The sequence below is a fragment of the Lytechinus variegatus genome, chromosome 12 (assembly GCF_018143015.1).
Source record: "Lytechinus variegatus isolate NC3 chromosome 12, Lvar_3.0, whole genome shotgun sequence".
In the NCBI taxonomy this organism is placed as follows: domain Eukaryota; kingdom Metazoa; phylum Echinodermata; class Echinoidea; order Temnopleuroida; family Toxopneustidae; genus Lytechinus; species Lytechinus variegatus.
In genome coordinates this window covers 28,418,444-28,437,915 of record NC_054751.1, presented here as the reverse complement: position 1 = coordinate 28,437,915, position 19,472 = coordinate 28,418,444, and the positions used below count along the sequence as shown (strand labels likewise).

At 36.2% G+C, this 19,472-nt stretch overlaps 2 protein-coding genes across 2 annotated transcripts in view; both read right to left on the bottom strand.

The window, feature by feature from the left end:
- The window catches only part of LOC121425605 (dnaJ homolog subfamily C member 21-like), a 40,775-nt gene extending 25,047 nt beyond the window's left edge, over positions 1-15,728 (bottom strand). Inside the window, exons 1-3 of the mRNA XM_041621723.1 lie at positions 15,590-15,728; positions 8,506-8,597; positions 7,725-7,796 (exon numbers count right to left, since the gene is read on the bottom strand). Coding sequence (XP_041477657.1) covers positions 7,725-7,796; positions 8,506-8,597; positions 15,590-15,638 — 213 coding nt within the window. The 5' untranslated portion in view covers positions 15,639-15,728. The remainder of the gene's footprint in view (positions 1-7,724; positions 7,797-8,505; positions 8,598-15,589) is intronic.
- Positions 15,729-17,477: 1,749 nt separating this feature from the next.
- Positions 17,478-19,471, bottom strand: LOC121424822. Its single transcript, XM_041620619.1, has 2 exons — positions 19,195-19,471; positions 17,478-17,883 (listed from the first exon to the last, which is right to left on the bottom strand). Exons 1-2 carry the CDS (start codon positions 19,232-19,234, stop codon positions 17,597-17,599), a joined length of 327 nt encoding a protein of 108 aa, XP_041476553.1. The 5' UTR covers positions 19,235-19,471; the 3' UTR covers positions 17,478-17,596.
- Position 19,472: the final 1 nt, after the last annotated feature.

Below are 19,472 nucleotides of genomic sequence, written 5' to 3'. Positions count from 1 at the left end.
CAATATCAACAATAACTTTTTCCTGTTTTACAGACTAAAATGTATTTTTATAACAATTTTAACAAGGATATAACAATTATTTTTTGCTCAAAAATACATGTAATCACCAAATACTGTCAATGTTATTAACCTCTTCAAATTATTGCTTATTTTCATTATCTGTAAAACAAGAAAAGGATTGTATCTTTCTACAGTAAGTAATGTACAAACACACACATCCTCACATGAGATTATCTGAGAGAATTCAGAACGGTATTAAAAAGTACTACATGTACATGTTTTAGAATCACTACATGTAATTTGAATGTTTCTCGCAAGGAAACACTTTGCTGTTAAGTGGTGAAAATGCATAAACTTGCAAGCATTGTTTATTTTGTAGAAGCACTTATCAATTTTTCCAGTGGTGTACGTGTATATTTGATAAGAGAATGTCTTGCTTCCGATTTGTATAGGTTTCCAAATGCTTACAAGGTACATTTAAAAGCACATTGTTGTTGTTGTTTTAGCTTATATGGCGCGTATCATTCAGTAGTGAATATTGTTCCCCCTTCACCAATGTCCTTTCTTCAAGGGTGTGTAGCAGATGTAATGAAATTTATTAAAATTGGGTCACTCACTACCAATATATTTTTTACATTGATCAATTGTTATACAAACATAGCCTTTATCTTATCTTCTATTTCTTATCTGAGCCTATAACTGACAAGCTTAGCTTCCAACATATGCCCCTACATATTCACTGGTAAAATCTCATATTGCATATGGCATTTCTGAGTTACTACCATGTGAGTAAATAAAAAAAAACATATGACACCTCACAAATCCCCAATTTAAGGAAAAAACATGCCATGAACACATATTTATTAATTATATATGGCTGGAAAGAGTATGTTCTGAATAAATTGATACCATATTTATGCGGTACATGTCTTAACGCTTGGATGCACAGGAGGTATTCTTTGCAGTGATGTGAATTTTGACTTGCATCAAATTAAGGCATGACTGTGATGAATGAATCAAGATGCAAATGATTCCATAAACCTAAATGAGTTAGTAAACATAGTTGCTAGTCCCTTTTAAATGAAATTAACTAGAGAATTGATAATAAAATGTGGTTATTAAACAATTATAACATAACTTACTGTACTAAAAGGTGTTTTGAAATGGATTTTGCAAGTAACCCTTGTTGTACGATAATGACATCATCGACAAACGGAATCATTCTTTGCAGTCATGCCTTAATTTGGTGCAAATCAAAATTTACATCACTGAAAAGAATACCTCCTGATCATCCAAGCATTAATACATACAGTCCGACCTCTCTTATCCGGCCTCCCCTTATCCGGATCTCTCTATTATCCGGACGCACACTTGCCGAGATTTTTTTTTTTTTTTTTTTAATCTAGTACCGGTACGTGAGGAAATAAGATTTCAATCTAAACTCAATCCTATATGTAAACTCACTTTGATTACATATATTTCCCAACATAGTCACCCTACACCAAACATATATTTCATGAAAATATCTCACCCAAATCACCAAAAGAACTTTAGGAATGATAATTTCCAGTAAATCAGGGCGCAGTGCAAACATTTCATCACGTTTCTCTTTTTGCTTCGCGGGAAAAACAACACATGCCTTGCTAGCTAACTTTAGGCCTCAATACGGACAGCGCCATCTATCATGTTTGAGCCTACAGTCAGTGTAACAATGGCTGTTGTACAACGCCTACTTAGCTTGTTGTACGCGATCAAATGGAAGGCTGAATGTCACACATTCGTACCGTTGCACACAAGACGTACCATCCAAAATGTACCGTTGCACGGCTTTAGGAGGTGACGTCACAATGCGATTTCATTGAATAAGATGACAATGCGCGTACAACCCGCTGGCTAAATGCGCAATGCTGTCCAAGATCATGTGCGCTTGTGGGATTTTGCTTTTCGCTTTCAATATTTTTGCTCCTTTTTCATAGATTACTGGAGGGAAAAACCCTTCTTTTTTCATATTTTCGCTAGATTCCGAGGCGTTGTACAACAGAAATAGCGAATATTCTTATTCGTGCAATGGTGCGAGATTTCGCATTCGGTGAAAGAAAGAAATGCTCTATTCAACTCGGCTAACGCCTCGTTGAATAGAGCATCTTTCTTTCACCTCATGCGAAATCTTGCACCATTGCACTCATGCCTATTCGCTATTTGTATATTGTACAACGCCTACTTAGCTTGTTGTACGCGATCAAATGGAAGGCTGAATGTCACACATTCGTACCGTTGCACACAAGACGTACCATCCAAAATGTACCGTTGCACGGCTTTAGGAGGTGACGTCACAATGCGATTTCATTGAATAAGATGACAATGCGCGTACAACCCGCTGGCTAAATGCGCAATGCTGTCCAAGATCATGTGCGCTTGTGGGATTTTGCTTTTCGCTTTCAATATTTTTGCTCCTTTTTCATAGATTACTGGAGGGAAAAACCCTTCTTTTTTCATATTTTCGCTAGATTCCGAGGCGTTGTACAACAGAAATAGCGAATATTCTTATTCGTGCAATGGTGCGAGATTTCGCATTCGGTGAAAGAAAGAAATGCTCTATTCAACTCGGCTAACGCCTCGTTGAATAGAGCATCTTTCTTTCACCTCATGCGAAATCTTGCACCATTGCACTCATGCCTATTCGCTATTTGTATAACATTGCGTAGCTGCGATACCCGCCGCGATGATCTAATTTTAAAACTTGGTTTCATCGAGTCATTCTCTTTCTTTCGAGGTATGCTGGTTGTATACCTCAGTCATTTTAGCAGGTAAATTATCCAAGAGTTTTGGCTATCGATCGATTTCATTTCCATAAAAACACTGCCTATAATTTGCACTGACTCTGCAGTGAATATTATCTTTACCGTACGCCCACTACAATAGTGTAGCTACCGCCGGTAGCCTGGGGAGGCAGCCGGCAGCGCAGCTGCGTGTATTTAATATTGGGTCTCCCAGATCCGGATAAATCCCTTATCCGGATTGGTGCTGGTCCCAACGTGTCCGGATAAGAGAGGTCGGACTGTACCACATGAATATGGTATCAAATTATTTGGGAGAACATCCTATTTCCATTCATATACATTATAATGATTATGCATTCATGACATATTCTTTCCTTAAATTGGGGATTTGTGAGATGTCAAGTTTTTTTACTCACCAAGTACAGTATATTGTTGAAATAGTATTTTAAAACCATACAATAGAACAATTTCATTTCATGATCTCATATCATCTTTAACTTTATATGTCTATCTAAATGTAAAATGTATGAAATATGGCGACAAACTGAAAATGAAAATGTATATGTTCTTCTTGATCTCATTCATTACTTTAATTTAAGTCTATTCCATTGATTGAAAGATCAATCTGTAATTCTGGTGGACGTGCAATTCAATAGTATTCTTTTCAGGATGTAGTTCTTTTCTTTTGGGAATAATCTACAAGTATTTTGCTTTCACATTGGTTTATAGAAAACCTGGTATATTTTTCCTTGAACGATCAATCTATTTATAATTCAATTCCGGTGGGGTGGAAATCAGTAGTACATGTATTGTCTTCAGGACACGCTTATTGCACAATACCGACTGGGATTTCCCACATAAAACTGAGCAGGTGCCTGTGTACCAACCTGAAACTGCTACAGCGACATGTAACAGGACATAATACGCTTTTCACACTGTATTACCTTAACCCCTTACTATCCATTCAATCTTTTTTTTGGTTTTTTGCTTTCACACCATCTTTCTTAACCCCGTACTATTTTCTTAACCCCGGGCCCCAGACTACATGCATCGCATAGTTCATGAGTATTGACAATTTTGCCACACAGCACGTGATTAGCATGCAATTTCAACTTTACACTATGTGATAGGCTAATGCTTAGATCCACTTTTACCTTTAATAGCCCGGTTTCATTTCACATACCGCATCTCTTAGCACCGATTATGGTACTAGCAATAAGCCAGTTAACCCTGCTCTTTTGCAGGGCCAGATAGTACCTTACTATTAACTGTGCTAGCCCACTTTGCTTAAACGTAGAGTGAAAACGAAGTGGGCTAGGCTTAACCCGGGGATATTGATGAGGCTAAGACCCCCCCCCCTTCCCCCTTAGCCCCACCAACTTCCCAGGGTTACGGAAAAAAGTGCTGTGTGAAAAGCATATAAGGGTATCTAAACAATACACTTAGAAGGAAAAAAAAAAAAACTCTTGCTATTTGTCACCTACAAAGACATCACATTTAAAAAAAATAATAGGAATCTCAAGTGCAATCAGGTATAGGGTATGTCCAAAAATCAAGCACAAGTTCTTTGATCAAAATCAAACTTTAATTTGATTTGCTTTCAATTGTAACTCCATTTTCTTGGGCACATCCCACTAAGCTTGATTTTGGGACTAAGGTTTGCATTTTTCAGAATTCTTCCCCGTGAATGTCAGTTTGGTGCATGCATTACAAGACTGTTGGCAACAAAATCAGTTCAACAGGACTCAATGGCAACCAATCACAATTATTGTGGCATGCGCATTTTGTTCAACTACTGATCGGGAACCAATCAGGAATGTTCTTTCATAATTTGCAATCCATAGCAATGCTTTGTGTTATGGATCCCAGGACCTGCTTTATGATGCACATGGCAATACTAGGATAATGCACATATTTTCTATTGTATTATTTGTATAGCTATGAAATGTTTACACAAAAGAGTGTTTTATGAAGATGAAATGTTTGGGGTTAGAGACAAGTGTCAAGCAACTCTTTTGTATACATGCACAGAGGGGAAATTCACAGGCTCAAAGTCCAAGCCTGTAGGCAGGGCTCCACACTAACCCATTTTCATGTCGGACCAGTAGATACCCAGTTTTTCAAATTTCTACTGGTCCGAACCTAAAATCTACTGGTCCCAAAAAATAAAGACAACATTAAAAAAGGCGCAAGTTTATTTGTCTAGCCTTTCGTTATCCCCCCCAATGAAATGAAGGACAAAAAGAAAGCAAGACAGAAACGAAGAAGGAAAGAAAGGAAGGAAGGAAGGAAAAGGAAAAAATAAGAGAAAGGAAGGAAGGAAGAAAGGAAGGAAGGAAAGGGAGGAAAAGAAAGAAAGAATAAAAAAGGAAGGAAGTAAAAAAGATAAAGTAAAGAAAGGATAGATGTGAAGGAATGAAAAAGAAAGAACTAAAGAAGGAAAGGAAGGAAGGAATAAAAAAGGAACAAAAATAAGAAAGAAAGAAAGAAAGAAAGAAAGAAAGAAAAGAAAAAAGAAATGAAGGAAAGAAATGAAGCAAGCAATACAGAAAGAAAGAACAAATCCAGAAAGTAGTATAAGGAAAGAAAGAAGAAGCAATAAAAAAGAAAGGGTTAAAGGAGAGATGGAAAGAAGGACAAAAGAAAGAAAGAGAGGAAGGATTGAAAGAAGGAAGAAAGGTAAAATGATAGATAGAAGGAAATAAATAAATAAAGGAAGGAAATACGCAATATAAAAAAGAAAAGGTAAAAGAGAAGATGAAAGGAAGAAAAAAAGAAAGACTGAGAGACAAAGAAAAGAAGAAATAAAAAGGTAATAAATGATGGGTGGAAGAAAGAAACAAAGAAAGTAACAAAGAATGAGAAAGAAAAGGGTAAAAGGAAGGAAAGAAAGGAAGAGATGAATATAGGATGGATGGACTCAAGAATTAAAGAAAGAAAAATATCAAAAAAGAAGGAAGGAAGGAAGGAAAGAAGGAAAGAAAGAAGGAAAGAAAGAAAGAAAAAAAGAAAGAAAAAAAGAAAGAAAGAGAAAAAAATGGAGAAAAATATTTTTAAGATAGAGAGAACGAATTAAAGAAAAAAAGGAAAATAAAAAAGATAGTAACAAAAAAAATTAGGGAAGAAACAAAGAAAGATTGAAATGAAAGAAGGAAAGAAAGATAGGAAGAAAAAAGAGGAAGAAAGCTAAAACTATCATCATAAATAATACGAAAGGAAGTCAGAAACCAAGTGTATCAACACACACATAAATGCATATGTGGGGCTGACTTGTATTCAGACGATATCACCCGAAACCCGATCTGTTTGAACCAAACAGAAGTGAAAATTTATCCTTTTACTGCTTACAAATGACAGGTTACTCCAATTTTTAGGAAATATGGACATTATAAGAGCCTTTCATGAGTATGAACCGCGAATTTTGACAGTTCTGTGAGAGATTTCTGCCAGAGTTTTATAGCCAAGCTTCGTTCGCGCAGCTAGTAGAGAATTTACCACGTGAGTTGTGTGGCTGGCTAGCTACATGTGTACACTGTATCTGCTCTAGTAGCAATTACGTGCGATTCATTCTGTGTGTGAATGACAGAATTTATTGGGGGGGAATGGTTCGCAGTGAATTTGATCATTTCTTGAAAAGTTATTAGCCCAACAATGGTTTTAATTACTGGTCATGTCGGACCCTTAAAATCTTGCTATTTTTGGAAAAAATTACTGGCCCGCCAATAATATTTTTCACTGGTCATGTCGGACCAGTAAATCTTCCTATTTCTGATATCTTCCGGCCCGACAGTGATTTTTACCGGTCTGGGACCGTCGGACCACCGCTAGTGTCGAGCCCTGCTGTAGGCAATTGTGTCATCACTGTACAACTATTGTTTGAGATGACTATTAACATGACACCTGTGTTGTCAGCCCATAAAAAAGAAAAAGAAATTGTCCATATCGAGGAAATGAAACCTAAAATTCAAGATATACGTATAGGCCCGTATTCTGAAGTCAGAACTCAACAGACCATGGTCTACATGTAACTCTGTGCTAAAATTATGGGAAGCCAAAAGTGTCAATTCTTTTATCAAGTTGTACGTTTCTTATGTTTATTGTGCTCTTTCCCGATTATCAAAGGTGAAGACAACCATCTATATACTACCTAGACAATTATGAATGATTTGAGAGTCAAATGAGCTGTAATCATGAAATCTCTACTGTTAGTGATTTATGTAACAATTGGCTATCCATGCTTAAACCACAACTTTCAACTGGAGTTTAAGTTAAACCCGACTTCAGAATACGAGCCAGCGGCTCAACAAAAGTGACAACAAAGACCTATACATAGCACACTACCATATCAAAATCATACAATTTACAATTTAATAATGAAGCATTATGGCCCTGCAATGATCATAAAACAGTTTTCTACGATTGATTCCATTGACTACAATGTACAATCAATCTTATGATTAATTGCTAACCTTTGTGTTACGGGACACTGGTCTAAAGTTGTGGTTAACTATGGATAGCCAAACGTCAAGTCCCTAACAGTAGTACATATTTGTATATTAATAGCATATACATATATATTTATAGATAATTTATCATTCAAATTATTCTTCACTCCAGTCATTTCACAACTGGGTGAAAACAATAACTAGCATCGTTGTCTTTACCATAAAGGCATGGAGAATGAATACAATAAGCATGAAGAGGATGTAATTCAAACAAACTCTTAAACATGTTTGGCTTCTCATAATCCAAGCACTATAAACAATGGTCTAAATTAAACCCGAATTCAAAATACTGGCCAGTAATCCTGTGCACAATAAGTTGAAATTAATTATTTATGCATCTATCGCAAATATTCATCTTACAGGCCTACAGGGCTGAAGAAAACAAAGTGGAACTGGGAGATGCGAGAAGAAAAGGAAAAGCATGAAATCGACAACATACCATGGTAAGACTAACTTCAATCGCCTCAGGCTTCATCAGCCTCTCATAAGCCGAGCTTATCTGTTGAAATTTCTGTTTAAAAAAGAAAACATGAGAAGAACATGGTGAATATAGAAATTACATGTACGGAATGCTTATAATAATATTTCATCTCATAAATTATCCCCCCCCCAAAAAAAATTCTATTTGTATATGATTTGAAGTATGTGAACTTCATATAAGTTTGTGAGGGGTTAAATCCAATACCATCAGACAACACGAGACAATTCCTATCCCATTAAACAGTTTAGTATGTTTCATTTAGGAGAATTCAAAATACTATTCTTTTGTTCGTTTCTATTATTGTTTTTGTGCATGTTTATTTTCTTGAAGCGCCATGAGCACCTACAGGTGGACCTGTGTGCTATTTAAGTAGCCAAAATATTCTGTCTCAATTGACGACAACATATCAAGTAGAATGAAAAAAAATAGTGTATATTAAAATACAATTACACAAACTTTCCCTACTAAACAAATAATAATCTCTCTTGGTTGCTTATGTCGCAAAGTATGCGACACAAATGCCAATACATGATTCCAAACTAAACAAGCATTATACAATGTTTTTGTTCAGATATGTATGTGAGGTACTATTTCATGTAATTGTGCCTGACAGCGAGATTTGGTAATAACTTTCAACAATGATAGTTTACATTTGTAGCTCCGTTTGAAACAGATGCAGTTTGTCTCTAGACAGTCCTTAAGAAGGAAATGTTTTATTGAAGATGTACTTGTAACCCACCTTTGTGGCCTCTGGAGAATTCTGGTGCTTGTCGGGGTGCCATTTGAGGGCCTGCCGTTTGTACGCTGAGCGGATTTCATCTTTACTGGATCCTAAAATCAAAAGAAAAAATTATTAGTCTGTGACAAACTAGAGAACTGATGGCATTAAATAGGTGTGCTTTCAGACCAAGACCAACTTAATCTCCAAAATACTTGAAAATTTACAGGTTGTTGGTCATGCCTCCATTATTGTACATTACATGTAGTTATAATACATGTACATGTATGCATACATAGACCCACCCGAATCAGACCCTTTTGGGGTATGATCTTGAAGTTGTGAGCATGCGCAAAGCAGCGCAATATGGTCTGAGTAGCAGACAATGCGCACAATCCAGGATTGCTACATGTAGCTCAGCAAGCACAAGTCCCAAGAGCCCTCAGCACCAAGCCACCAATGCACCAATGGGAAATTCTTGTAGAAAAGGAAAAGGCACAAACAAACTGACCTGCAATTCGAGTCATGGAAAGGCAGTAAAATGCAAGCAATCATCACCACTGGACATACATGTAGACTCTTTTATTTATTTCTTGATTAATGAAACAGGAAAACAAACGGCACCCTAAGATTTTTTGGTCGCTCGTATTTATAAACCAAATTGGGCACATCTCAAAACTGGAGGCTCCAGGTTTGTTTTTGCTGGCCCTGGATCGCTAATGTCAAGCCATGGGTATAAGTTCATTTACCAGCATGTTCATTCTCCTTTTATTTATTTTTTCTATTGAAACAGCACCGATAATTCCTTAATATCACAAGCTGAATGTTCACTTTCATGAAAAGTTTTACTGTACAGATATTGGGTCAGTGGTAGAGTGCCCCCTTTTGAATGGGAGGTCACTGGTTCGATCTTGGTCGAGTCATACCAAAGACTTTTAAAAAATTGGACCTTCTGCGGTCTGCCTTCTTGTCAGGTACTCAATGTTTTAGAATGGAGAAAGGTAATTAGCATTTGGAGAACAGTTTATAAGAGCTGAAGTGGGAAGTGGCTACCCTGGGTAAATATAATGTAAGAATCATTATTATTAATTATAATGTTTCACTGACTTGTATTGTATGGCACAGGTCAACATTTTAAAAGAACATGTTGATTATTCCAATCAAATTTAGCAATATATGCAATTAATAAGGGTGCTTTTTTTTCTCTCTCTCCTTAATGAACACAGCCAGTGCTTGGATGTTTTCTAGACAAAAAATTGGATTTTGATTACTCCTACATCATGTAATTTGTTCATAACTTTGACTTGTTCATTAACTTTGCCAAGTCACAAGTGTTTTCACACAACAACAAATATTATTATCCTAAAGGTCAAGATCAGGATATACAGTGTATCTAAGATCCTGATAATTGTACTTTGTACTCCAAAAGTTAAGTGGCAATATCAAATCAACATATTCATTCAAATAAACAAGTACAACTACAAGTAAATGTAAAATATTTACAATACATGCCATGTACATGTAAAACCATGATGTAATAGACTTTACTCATAACGTACGTGTACATGTATTGCAATGAATGATGAAAGATCATTGACACTGGAAGTCGAACTGTAAATTTATAGAAAACATGGTTGCATAATGTACATGTAGCTACCCACATCTATTTATGTAGAATCTCCAAAAAATCTCCATGTACATGTCTGATTCAAAATATCTCTGAAATTCTACACCCCTGGGCCTGTAAAGCATTTTCATCTATATTTATGTAGGAAAATAGACAAGAAAGTTGTGTCAAATTCTGATGAGAAGCTACATGTAGATCCACAGAAAAGATACCCCCTGTTCATACTGTATGAATAATGACTTTCAATTATTTTGAAAGTTGAAACTACAGTGTATATCAAAATCTTCTAATTTCTTGAAACAGGTACCATAGAAATGAGAATAGACAGGTCCCTAATAAAATGTACATGTATTTATGAACATTCGGACTACACAGTATATTTCCAAAAGCATAGTACATGTAGGCCTACAAGACGTGGATATTCATTCATTTTCTGAGATGTTCATTCAGATATCAATTGATAAATACTGTAACAAAGGGATAAAAAAATTAACATAAAATGACAATAGGTGGTTTCAAACCGCCTCGATTTTAAGAATCCCTGTTAAATTTCGAAATCTTTTTTAGGCTAAAAAATACCTATTAATTATTCCTGCATTCACACCGTCCCGAAACATACCCTTCGGAATAAATTCCTGAAGTTAGGAGCATGCGCAATAAGGTCTGATGAAAAGGCAAGGCGCGAGATTCAAAACCATTAGCTCAGCAGCCACCCACGGCGCCGGCGCCCAACTACACACTGTGCTTGAAGTTCCCGTATATTGCTTTCACATACCTGCGACCTTGGAAAAATCCCCGCGAAAGTTTTGTAGTTTTGCCAAATACCTACTTTTTAGTGGGTATTTTCTTTCGGGGATATTATGCGTTTGCTTTCACATTGCCAATATTACCTGGTAATTTCTGATCGGGTAAATTTCCCAATCAGAAAATACCTGGAACTGATGAATTTCGAGGCGGTCTGAAACCACCTAACATTCAATTTTATTTTCATAAAATTCCACTAATAGGGGCATCAGTTAGCAGCTTGGAAAGAGGAAAATCAACACCCCTATTCAACCTCAAACAACTGATGCATTCCTTGATCAATGAACAAACTTTGAAGTTCCCTCACTGCACTAGCTCAGGCGTGTTGCAATTGGGGTCTCAGGTACATCATGTACCAAGCAACATGTAATCTCACTAATCCACTGCTAATCACAAGACAATAGATCTTACCTGTAATCCCTTACAACAAATGGTAATAACCTTTAAAACTCTATTGTCACCAAATAATGGAATCTGTGGCTAGTACCCTTTTTAGACAGGCTAAAATTTCCTTAACCCTGTACTATTGGTGGGGCTAAATGGCAATTTAGCCCCACCTATAGTACGGGGTTAAGCTTAGCCCACTTTCGTTTTACACAGCGTTTTTGCAAAGTGGGCTAACCCCACCTATAGTACGGGATTATTTGGCCCTGCAAAAAAGCAGGGTTATCCCACCAATTGCGGTGCTAAGAGCAATAGAACGGGGTTAAGATCGCATGTGTAAAACGAAAGTGGGCTAAGTGCTCCCATTCATGCCCCGCAACAGAGCCGGCCCTGTTGTCCAATCAGAGGTAAGTATAATGAATATTCATGAACAGCGATCACGGTGATGAAAAAAAAAGCGCGCGCCAGAAGTCAGCGATTTTGGATATGACCCGAATGACCCCTCAGTGCGCTCGTGAATATTCATGAGCTACCAATAGTCCGGGGTTAGCGAGTTTCGTGTGTAAAAAGCAAGCATTCCTTATCCGGGGTTAGCAAAAACAATTTGGCATGTGTGAAAAGGAAAATAGTACGGGGTTAAGGATAGTACGGGGTTAGCGATAGTCCGGGGTTAAGAAAATCCTGTGTAAAAAGCGTATCTATAGATTGGTGGATAATTCCATGGTCAAGTGTAACTATTTAATATAAACTGCCTGTCATCTACATGTAGACACTTGAGTTCAACTATTGAAAAAAAAATTGAATAACATTGCCTGAATCACCCTCCTAAATATTTTTCTAACCCCGAAATAGAACCATAGTTAAAAAAAAAAAAAAACAGAAAGACCTGCATAAGTACATGTGCATGTAATACTAGTAGCCTCTAATTTTTAAGGTTCACATCTACCAAACAAAACTATAAATATAAGTTTGACCATTGCTGGTGCATGCCCTCCTCATGCAAACATATCGACTGCTGACATCACAAGTCCATGACATTGCAAAATTAAACATGCACAGGAGTGAAATTCCATGCATATGCAACGTACCTGTAAATATAACTTGGGCCAATAGTCAACAAAGTCTTTAGGACTGACATAATCTTTAGCACTGGAAGGGCTTTGGCCCTCTACAAAATAATTTCCAGGTGGGAAAAAAATTCCCTCTATTTGTCACTCTTTGCTGCCTTTTTTTCCTTTTCTCTGACTTTGGACCTATCTTTGATCAAAGCACGATTTCTTTGAGTTGCTGATGAATAAATTAGCTGAAGGAAGAAGTTTTAAAGTGATTCAGCACCCCCCCCCCCTTCAATTTTTTTCTTCAAATTGAATGGTGGGTACTGTACAGATTCACAATCTCAAAATATCGCAGTCTTTTAAACTTTGTGCTAACATTCAATAATTTATATGCCCTTTCTCTTTGCCTTTTTCCCCAGCACTCATCTTTTTTGGACACACAATCACCTATTTCAATCACCAATTAGATTCCTCAATTGGTTTATCAAAATTGCAAATTCACACATCACCTTGCCTAGGCGACATTGTGAGAAACAATTTCAATCTAATTTTAATTATCACTTCTTGCCAAACTACATGTACTTCAACTCTGATTTTTTGTTAAGGAAAGCCATTTTAGTATTAAAGCCATCATCTTGGACAAATTTTTAGATAGACTATCCACATCATAATTTGATTTCTGAGATTTGACTAGTTAAAGGACAAGTCCACCCCAACAAAAAGTTCTACTTCAAGAATAAAAAGAGAAAAATCCAACAAGCCAGTTCACTGAAAATTTCATCAGAATCGGATGTAAAATATGAAAGTTATGACATTTTAAAGTTTTGTTGGAAAGGTTTTATGCACATCCTGGTCGGTATTATATATGAAGTATGAAATATTCTAATTTTTTCCTCATTGTCAAGTTAAAGATTAATTCCTCCCTGAACATGTAAAATTAGCATTACTTTAACAATACTATATGGTTCTGTCAAGTTGGCCCTTATTGTCAAATCTGTGAAAAATGAAATATTGTATAATTCAAACAATGAAAACAAAAGAAAAATTGAGTGATGGACATCATCGACTGTCTCATTTGCATGCTAGTGAGTTATGCATATAACTGTTTTGTGAAATAAAAATAGCAAAACTTTAATGTCACAACTTTCCTATTTCATATCCAATTTCGATGAAATTTTCAGCATTATGCTAGTTTGATTTATTTCAAATCAATATTTTTCTGGGGATGGCTTGACCTTTAAGCTTTTCTGCAATATACATGTGCATGTATGTTAATAATAATATCTCCTTCAGTGTATACCTCACTTTTTTCTGTAAATGCGATGTTAAATTTCAATATAAATATGCATCTCAATAATATTCCATAAAACCTATTATAATGCAAAGTTTCTCAATCACCATCCCCCTTTCTTCATTTGACAACTGCACATTGCATGTTTGTTAAGAAGTCAATGAGTGCAAAAGCTGCCGACTTGCACACTTCTACGAACGTTTCATCAACATTTCTTGCATGACAGGTGGTCAAAATCTGATAAATTCCTTCATTTTGATTTGCTTAGAAGCACGGTTCCTGTGGTAGCTGTCAGATGTTCTCAGTCTAGGACAACATCATCAGACATGTATATTTGGTATTGTGCCTTTGTGGAACCTTGGGTCATGGCAAATAAGAAGTTGGGATTCAGTTTATTCTATTTTTTATTAGACTATAGATCTATTTCAACGCAACTAATTTATTTTCCCTGGTTTATAAGACTTCCAGCTTATTAATTTAGAGCCCACTCCTCCAAGTACACATTTCTTAATTCCTATCATAATCTCATCTCTCATGGAGGTGAAAAAAATAAAAATCAGTCACTCTAAAGTCTCTAGGCCTATCTCAAAACTACAAAACTAGTTTCTGTTTCTGTTTGTGGTAACTCCCGTAGGAACTCGGTAGGACAGCATTTTACTGGTAAACGCCAAGTTCTGCTTATAAAAAATTTGGAACAACCATGACAACTGCAGAATACCCTGCACGAAAAAAGCATGGGTGATTTACATGTATATGACCAACAGATTTTGTCATTTACTGTTTAGACCTCAATCTAGTAACGTTAGGCCTCACACAATTTTATCTCAACTTACAAAAAACAAGTCACAATTTTGTTTGAATTGAAATTTTATTTAGTGAATCATTGAAAGTGAATGCCATTTCCACCAGCCTGGAGGCGTCTGGGGAGTAAAAGTCATCTACGTAGGGTTACTCCTAGATCAAAAGCTTTGGTCTCTGTTAATTGTTGGTTGTTCAGCTGAACTCCGTTGGCTTCACTCACCAAATACAGAGACCGAAGTTCTAGCGCGATCTGTACAGGGGATGGCCATATGTTTATGTACTTAAGATCGGATAAAACGGGGAAGTGAATTTGCGCGACAGCTGAGGTAAGTCACTGTTTTTGTTCCTTTTAACTTGACTTTTCTCCATTTTTGGCAATTAATGCCAAGAGGGAATATTAACTTGCATTTTGGTTGTTTTAACTTTCAAAATTTTTAATCATTAAAGACAAAAATTGAAGAGCCCCGACGGGGGGGATTTTGCATTGCAAGTCCCCTAAATAATGGTGGCTGCACGATAGCGAGCCGTCTGTGTACGAGGAGAAATAAAAAAATAAATGTTAAAAAACTCCTCGAAACAGACGGCTGCCAGCTGTCTAGGTTACTCCCCAGGCCCCACTGACGCCTGGGATCCCAAGCTATATTCACCCACGTACGGGTACAAAACCTGAAACTTTCGCCCCCGGCCCGAGATTTCTACTTTCCCTCTAAAACACGTAGGCCTACACGGGGTCAACTTAATATTTCCAACACTTCTGCGATATGATTTCATTTTTAAAGAATTCATTAAAAAAACAAGAAATTTGTTTTGAAAGGATCAGATGGGAAGAGCTTACAGCGCGCGATTAGCGTGCTGTCGCCTAGCGGAACTCCAGAAGACAAAGAAATCAAGATGGTGACGTAAACACGGCCGTAAGTTACAATCAAGTTAATTAATAGAAGTTGATTATAAACCGAGCAAGGGCCTGGAGGCGATTGCAAAGCAAAGCTAATTGCAAAACGCGACTTGCAGTTTGCACGGTGCATGGCATGCATGGCGCGCCGCACTGTGTGCGAAGGACAATTGTCAATGCGAATACACATGTTTATCTCAGACTCAGTCTCGTACAAAATAAAATAAGTGGCGTAAAGATGATAATTTTACCTTCAGAAACTTCTAGGATCCTATAGGATTCTCTCCGAGAAATCTCCATCGTTGACACAGGAAACGTTGTCGTCTTTTACCAAATTTTGCTTGAACCCGCAGATCATGCTCACCTTTCTTTCATCGATGTCGTCAATGTTTTTTTTTTTTTAACATTATTATTTCTATGTATGGACTTAAGATGGCGCTCTTCATTTTCCGATAAGCGGGTGTTTTTGGTCAAGCTGTTTCTGTCTCAATTTTAATAAACAACAACAACAATAACATAGGGGATCAAGGGAGCCCGAGGGGCCCCCCTCCCCCTATTGGCGGAACAAAAAAAGGGGGGAAGAAAGAGAGAAGAAAAATCAAAAGGGAAGCTTAAGAGGAGGAAGATGAGTGAATAAAATAAGATGAGGGGAAGACTTGGAAAATAATAACAAAAAAATTTCATGTCGGGATATAAAATTTTTGCTCGCGCTTCGCGCACGCATTGCCTTTTAGGTTACATATCTTGCTCAATATGCAGCTTAAATTTCAAATTTTGAAGTAAATAAAACATATTTAAGCTCGGAAATTGAACTTTCTTTATTTTGGTTGATTTACAAATTGATTTTAAAAAAGTGTTTTTTATATACGTATCCTTTTCACGATTACCAAACTGCTAGAATTTCCATTCTTCATGTAAAATGTCAAAATTTTCAGCTCGAGCTTAGCGCTTGCATTATTTTGATAGTCAAAATATGTAACGTCTTATGGCTGACAAGTAGCCATGAACAGATTTTCTATTTTGATTACATCAAAAGGTAAATTAAACATAGTTCTTGAAAAAATCTGCTCGCACCGTGCTATGTATATATATATATATATAAAGCTTAGAAGTAACTATTAGGACTACCCCTTCAAAGAAACAAACAAAAATTAACTTTGAGCGGCCGATCGGGGAAAATGTGGCTGAAAAAATTTCCGCCCCTCCCCCTATTGGCGAAGGCTGGATCCGCCCCTGAATAATACTAATATGTTATACTGCTACAAAATTCCAATTCCAGATGGATAAAACTATTCATTAGATAGTAACAGTAGATGAGTTACTAGAATAATGCAGATGGGTTTTAAATTATCTCTTTTTTATGGGTTATAAATCAGTATTTGTTTGCTTATATATAAATAAATAAATAAATGAATATATATATATTTGATTTAATATTTCAATCAAATATATATATGGAATATTTTATATATATATTCATTTATTTAATATATATTTATATATATATATATATAAATATATATATATATATATATAAATATATATATATATATATATATATATATATATATATATATATATATATATTCATATTTATATATATATATATATATTCATATTTATATATATATATTTATTTATTTATGTGTGTGTAAAGCTTTACATGTACAACAGCTTTTGGCAACTCTTTTTTTATTTAAACATAGTAAAGAAATGGATGAAGAGAACAATGGTAGGCGTAGCTTAAATCAAGGTTCCCCAGAGCTATCTACCCTTTGGAAAAATTAACATATAAAAATATATATATAAAGCAAAATATAATGTGAATAAAAACAACCGTAGATAGAAAAGTTGATCAAATTTTCGCCCATAGGGCTTCATCAGGAAATGATGAATTTATTAGTCAACAACACCAAGAAACGCAGTGCGCAAAACGCAAAGCGTAAAAAACAACGCGCTAAGAGGTAAGACGCGAAGCGCAACAGTACAAAAGAAAAGAGAGAGAGAGAAAACAAAGAAAAAGAAAGAAAGGGGAAGGGAAGAAAAAGAAGAAAGCCGGGGAGACAAAAGGAAGAGAGAAAACGGAAAAAGAAAACCGACTAGAAGAAAAGAGAGAGAGAGGGAGAGAAGGGGCAGAAATAGAGGACAGCTGGGGGGAAAAAAGAGAAAAAGAGAAGAAAAAGAAAGGGAAGGACAACAGAAAGAAAGGAAGAAAGGGAAGCAAGAGAGAGAGGGAGAGAGGGGGGGAGAAAAGAAAATCACACCACGGGAAAAGAATGGAAAGACGCATTCATTCCATCAGGTTGGAGAAAGCCGAGTGAGTGGATGAGGCGTTCCTCCTTCTCTTTCCTTATCCCATCTGAACGAAAACCAGCCAGAAGAACGCACACCTTGAAGTACCCGATGTTATGGTCCGGTTGGGTAAAATGATGGGCTACCGGCAAACCTGCTGACTTGATCCTGATGGAGCGAAGATGTTCGGTCACTCTGTCAGCTAGCCTCCTTTTCGTTTCTCCGATGTAGATCTCCTTGCACTTGGAGCAGTCTGTAGATGCAATATATGCAATCCTTGGTGACACATGTAAAAGAGCTGAGTGTATATATATATATATATATATATATATATATATATATATATATATATATATATATATATATATATATATATATATATATATATATTTATATATATATACACACACTCAGCAGAAAAAAAGTTCTTGGACACTTATAAAAGTTAAAATATTCCATATATATATTTGATTAAAATATTAAATCAAATATCTATATGGAATATTTTAACTTTTATAAGTGTCCAAGAACTTTTTTTGCTGAGTGTATATATGACGTTATAAACCACACCATCCTTTTTACATATAGTAGGCCAACCTCTTAATTATGATTTATCTAGTGTACACTAAACATATCATGTTTGGTATCAAATCAAAGCTTATGCAAAATGGAATGAACATTAAAGCTTATAAAAATGAACCACATGTAAAGGTGGCACACATGCATGAAAGTTTGATGATCGCTCGAGTTTCACAGGCCTGACTTTAAACAAAGCGTTTAATTCATCATTTTGTATCAAATCATTTCATGGGATTCCAAATAATCTACACCAATTTAACATTCACACCATGTCATGTTATATTCTCACAACTACCCTCTATACCATACATCTTCGACCAGATGCTCACAATATAGGATTCCCCTTCACCAACAATCTCAACCAATGCCTATGCCAGATCTGTGTTATACTTCGATTCACATATACTGCAAGTGTGAATCGAATTATGAAATACATGATTCGACGGCCGACCAGCAACTGCATGCATTAATCCTTAAAAGTTATAGAACAGGGTGACACTGAATTGTATCGACAAGGGAGATCTTTTAATTCCTTGGGAACAACCACCGAGTCTTGAACAAGTACGGGTAGGCCCACCCGGTATTCCATGTACTATCAGCTATCTTCTGAAGATGTAATGGCAGTATAAGCGCATGCATAATTGGTCTCTGAGGACACTTATATTTGGCAGTGGTCTCATTTTTGTTCTTTTGCATACTGATGGAAAAGTTATTGAAATTAAAGGTATGGCATTGAAGTTTGGAGAAAAATGCTAGCTTTGTACAGATAATTCCCTATTTGTTATACCATGTTGTGTTAATTTGGCAATAAGATCTTAAATAGATTCCGATGTTGAAGAAGTGGACTAGATAAATTAAAGGTATGATATTTATACTTTTCATCTTTCTTAACTAATATAAAAAATGTAATCGTCTTTCAAAATTACTGAGTACCACTTCACATTATTTAGCAAGAAGACAGATGCTTCAAAGATCGTGAGCTTACCCTCAACTGATATAAAGAGCTGATTACAGCAAGTCTGCATATGCCGACTTCACCCAAGACAAGACAAGGCAAGAGCATGATTATCAAAGGTGCTCTTCCTCAGGAGCTTGATCTGGAGAGCAACTGATCAGAATGACCCCCTGCAACTTGCATGGAGCGTGAGGAGGTCGGAGACAAAGAAAAAGAGGGACTAGAGTATAGTTGAAATTCTCTTCACAGTAGCAACATATATACCATAAAGGTAGGATAGGACAATAATCATTATTTTCAGCCAACAA

What these genes read in the sequence shown, in the direction of transcription:
- LOC121424822 (XM_041620619.1), bottom strand. Translation starts at nt 19,234, where the DNA reads ATGCAGACTTGCTGTAATCAGCTCTTTATATCAGTTGAGG. An exon ending in GCTCTTTATATCAGTTGAGG is followed by an intron (nt 17,884 to 19,194) that starts GTAAGCTCACGA and finishes TTGCATCTACAG; the next exon opens with ACTGCTCCAAGTGCAAGGAG.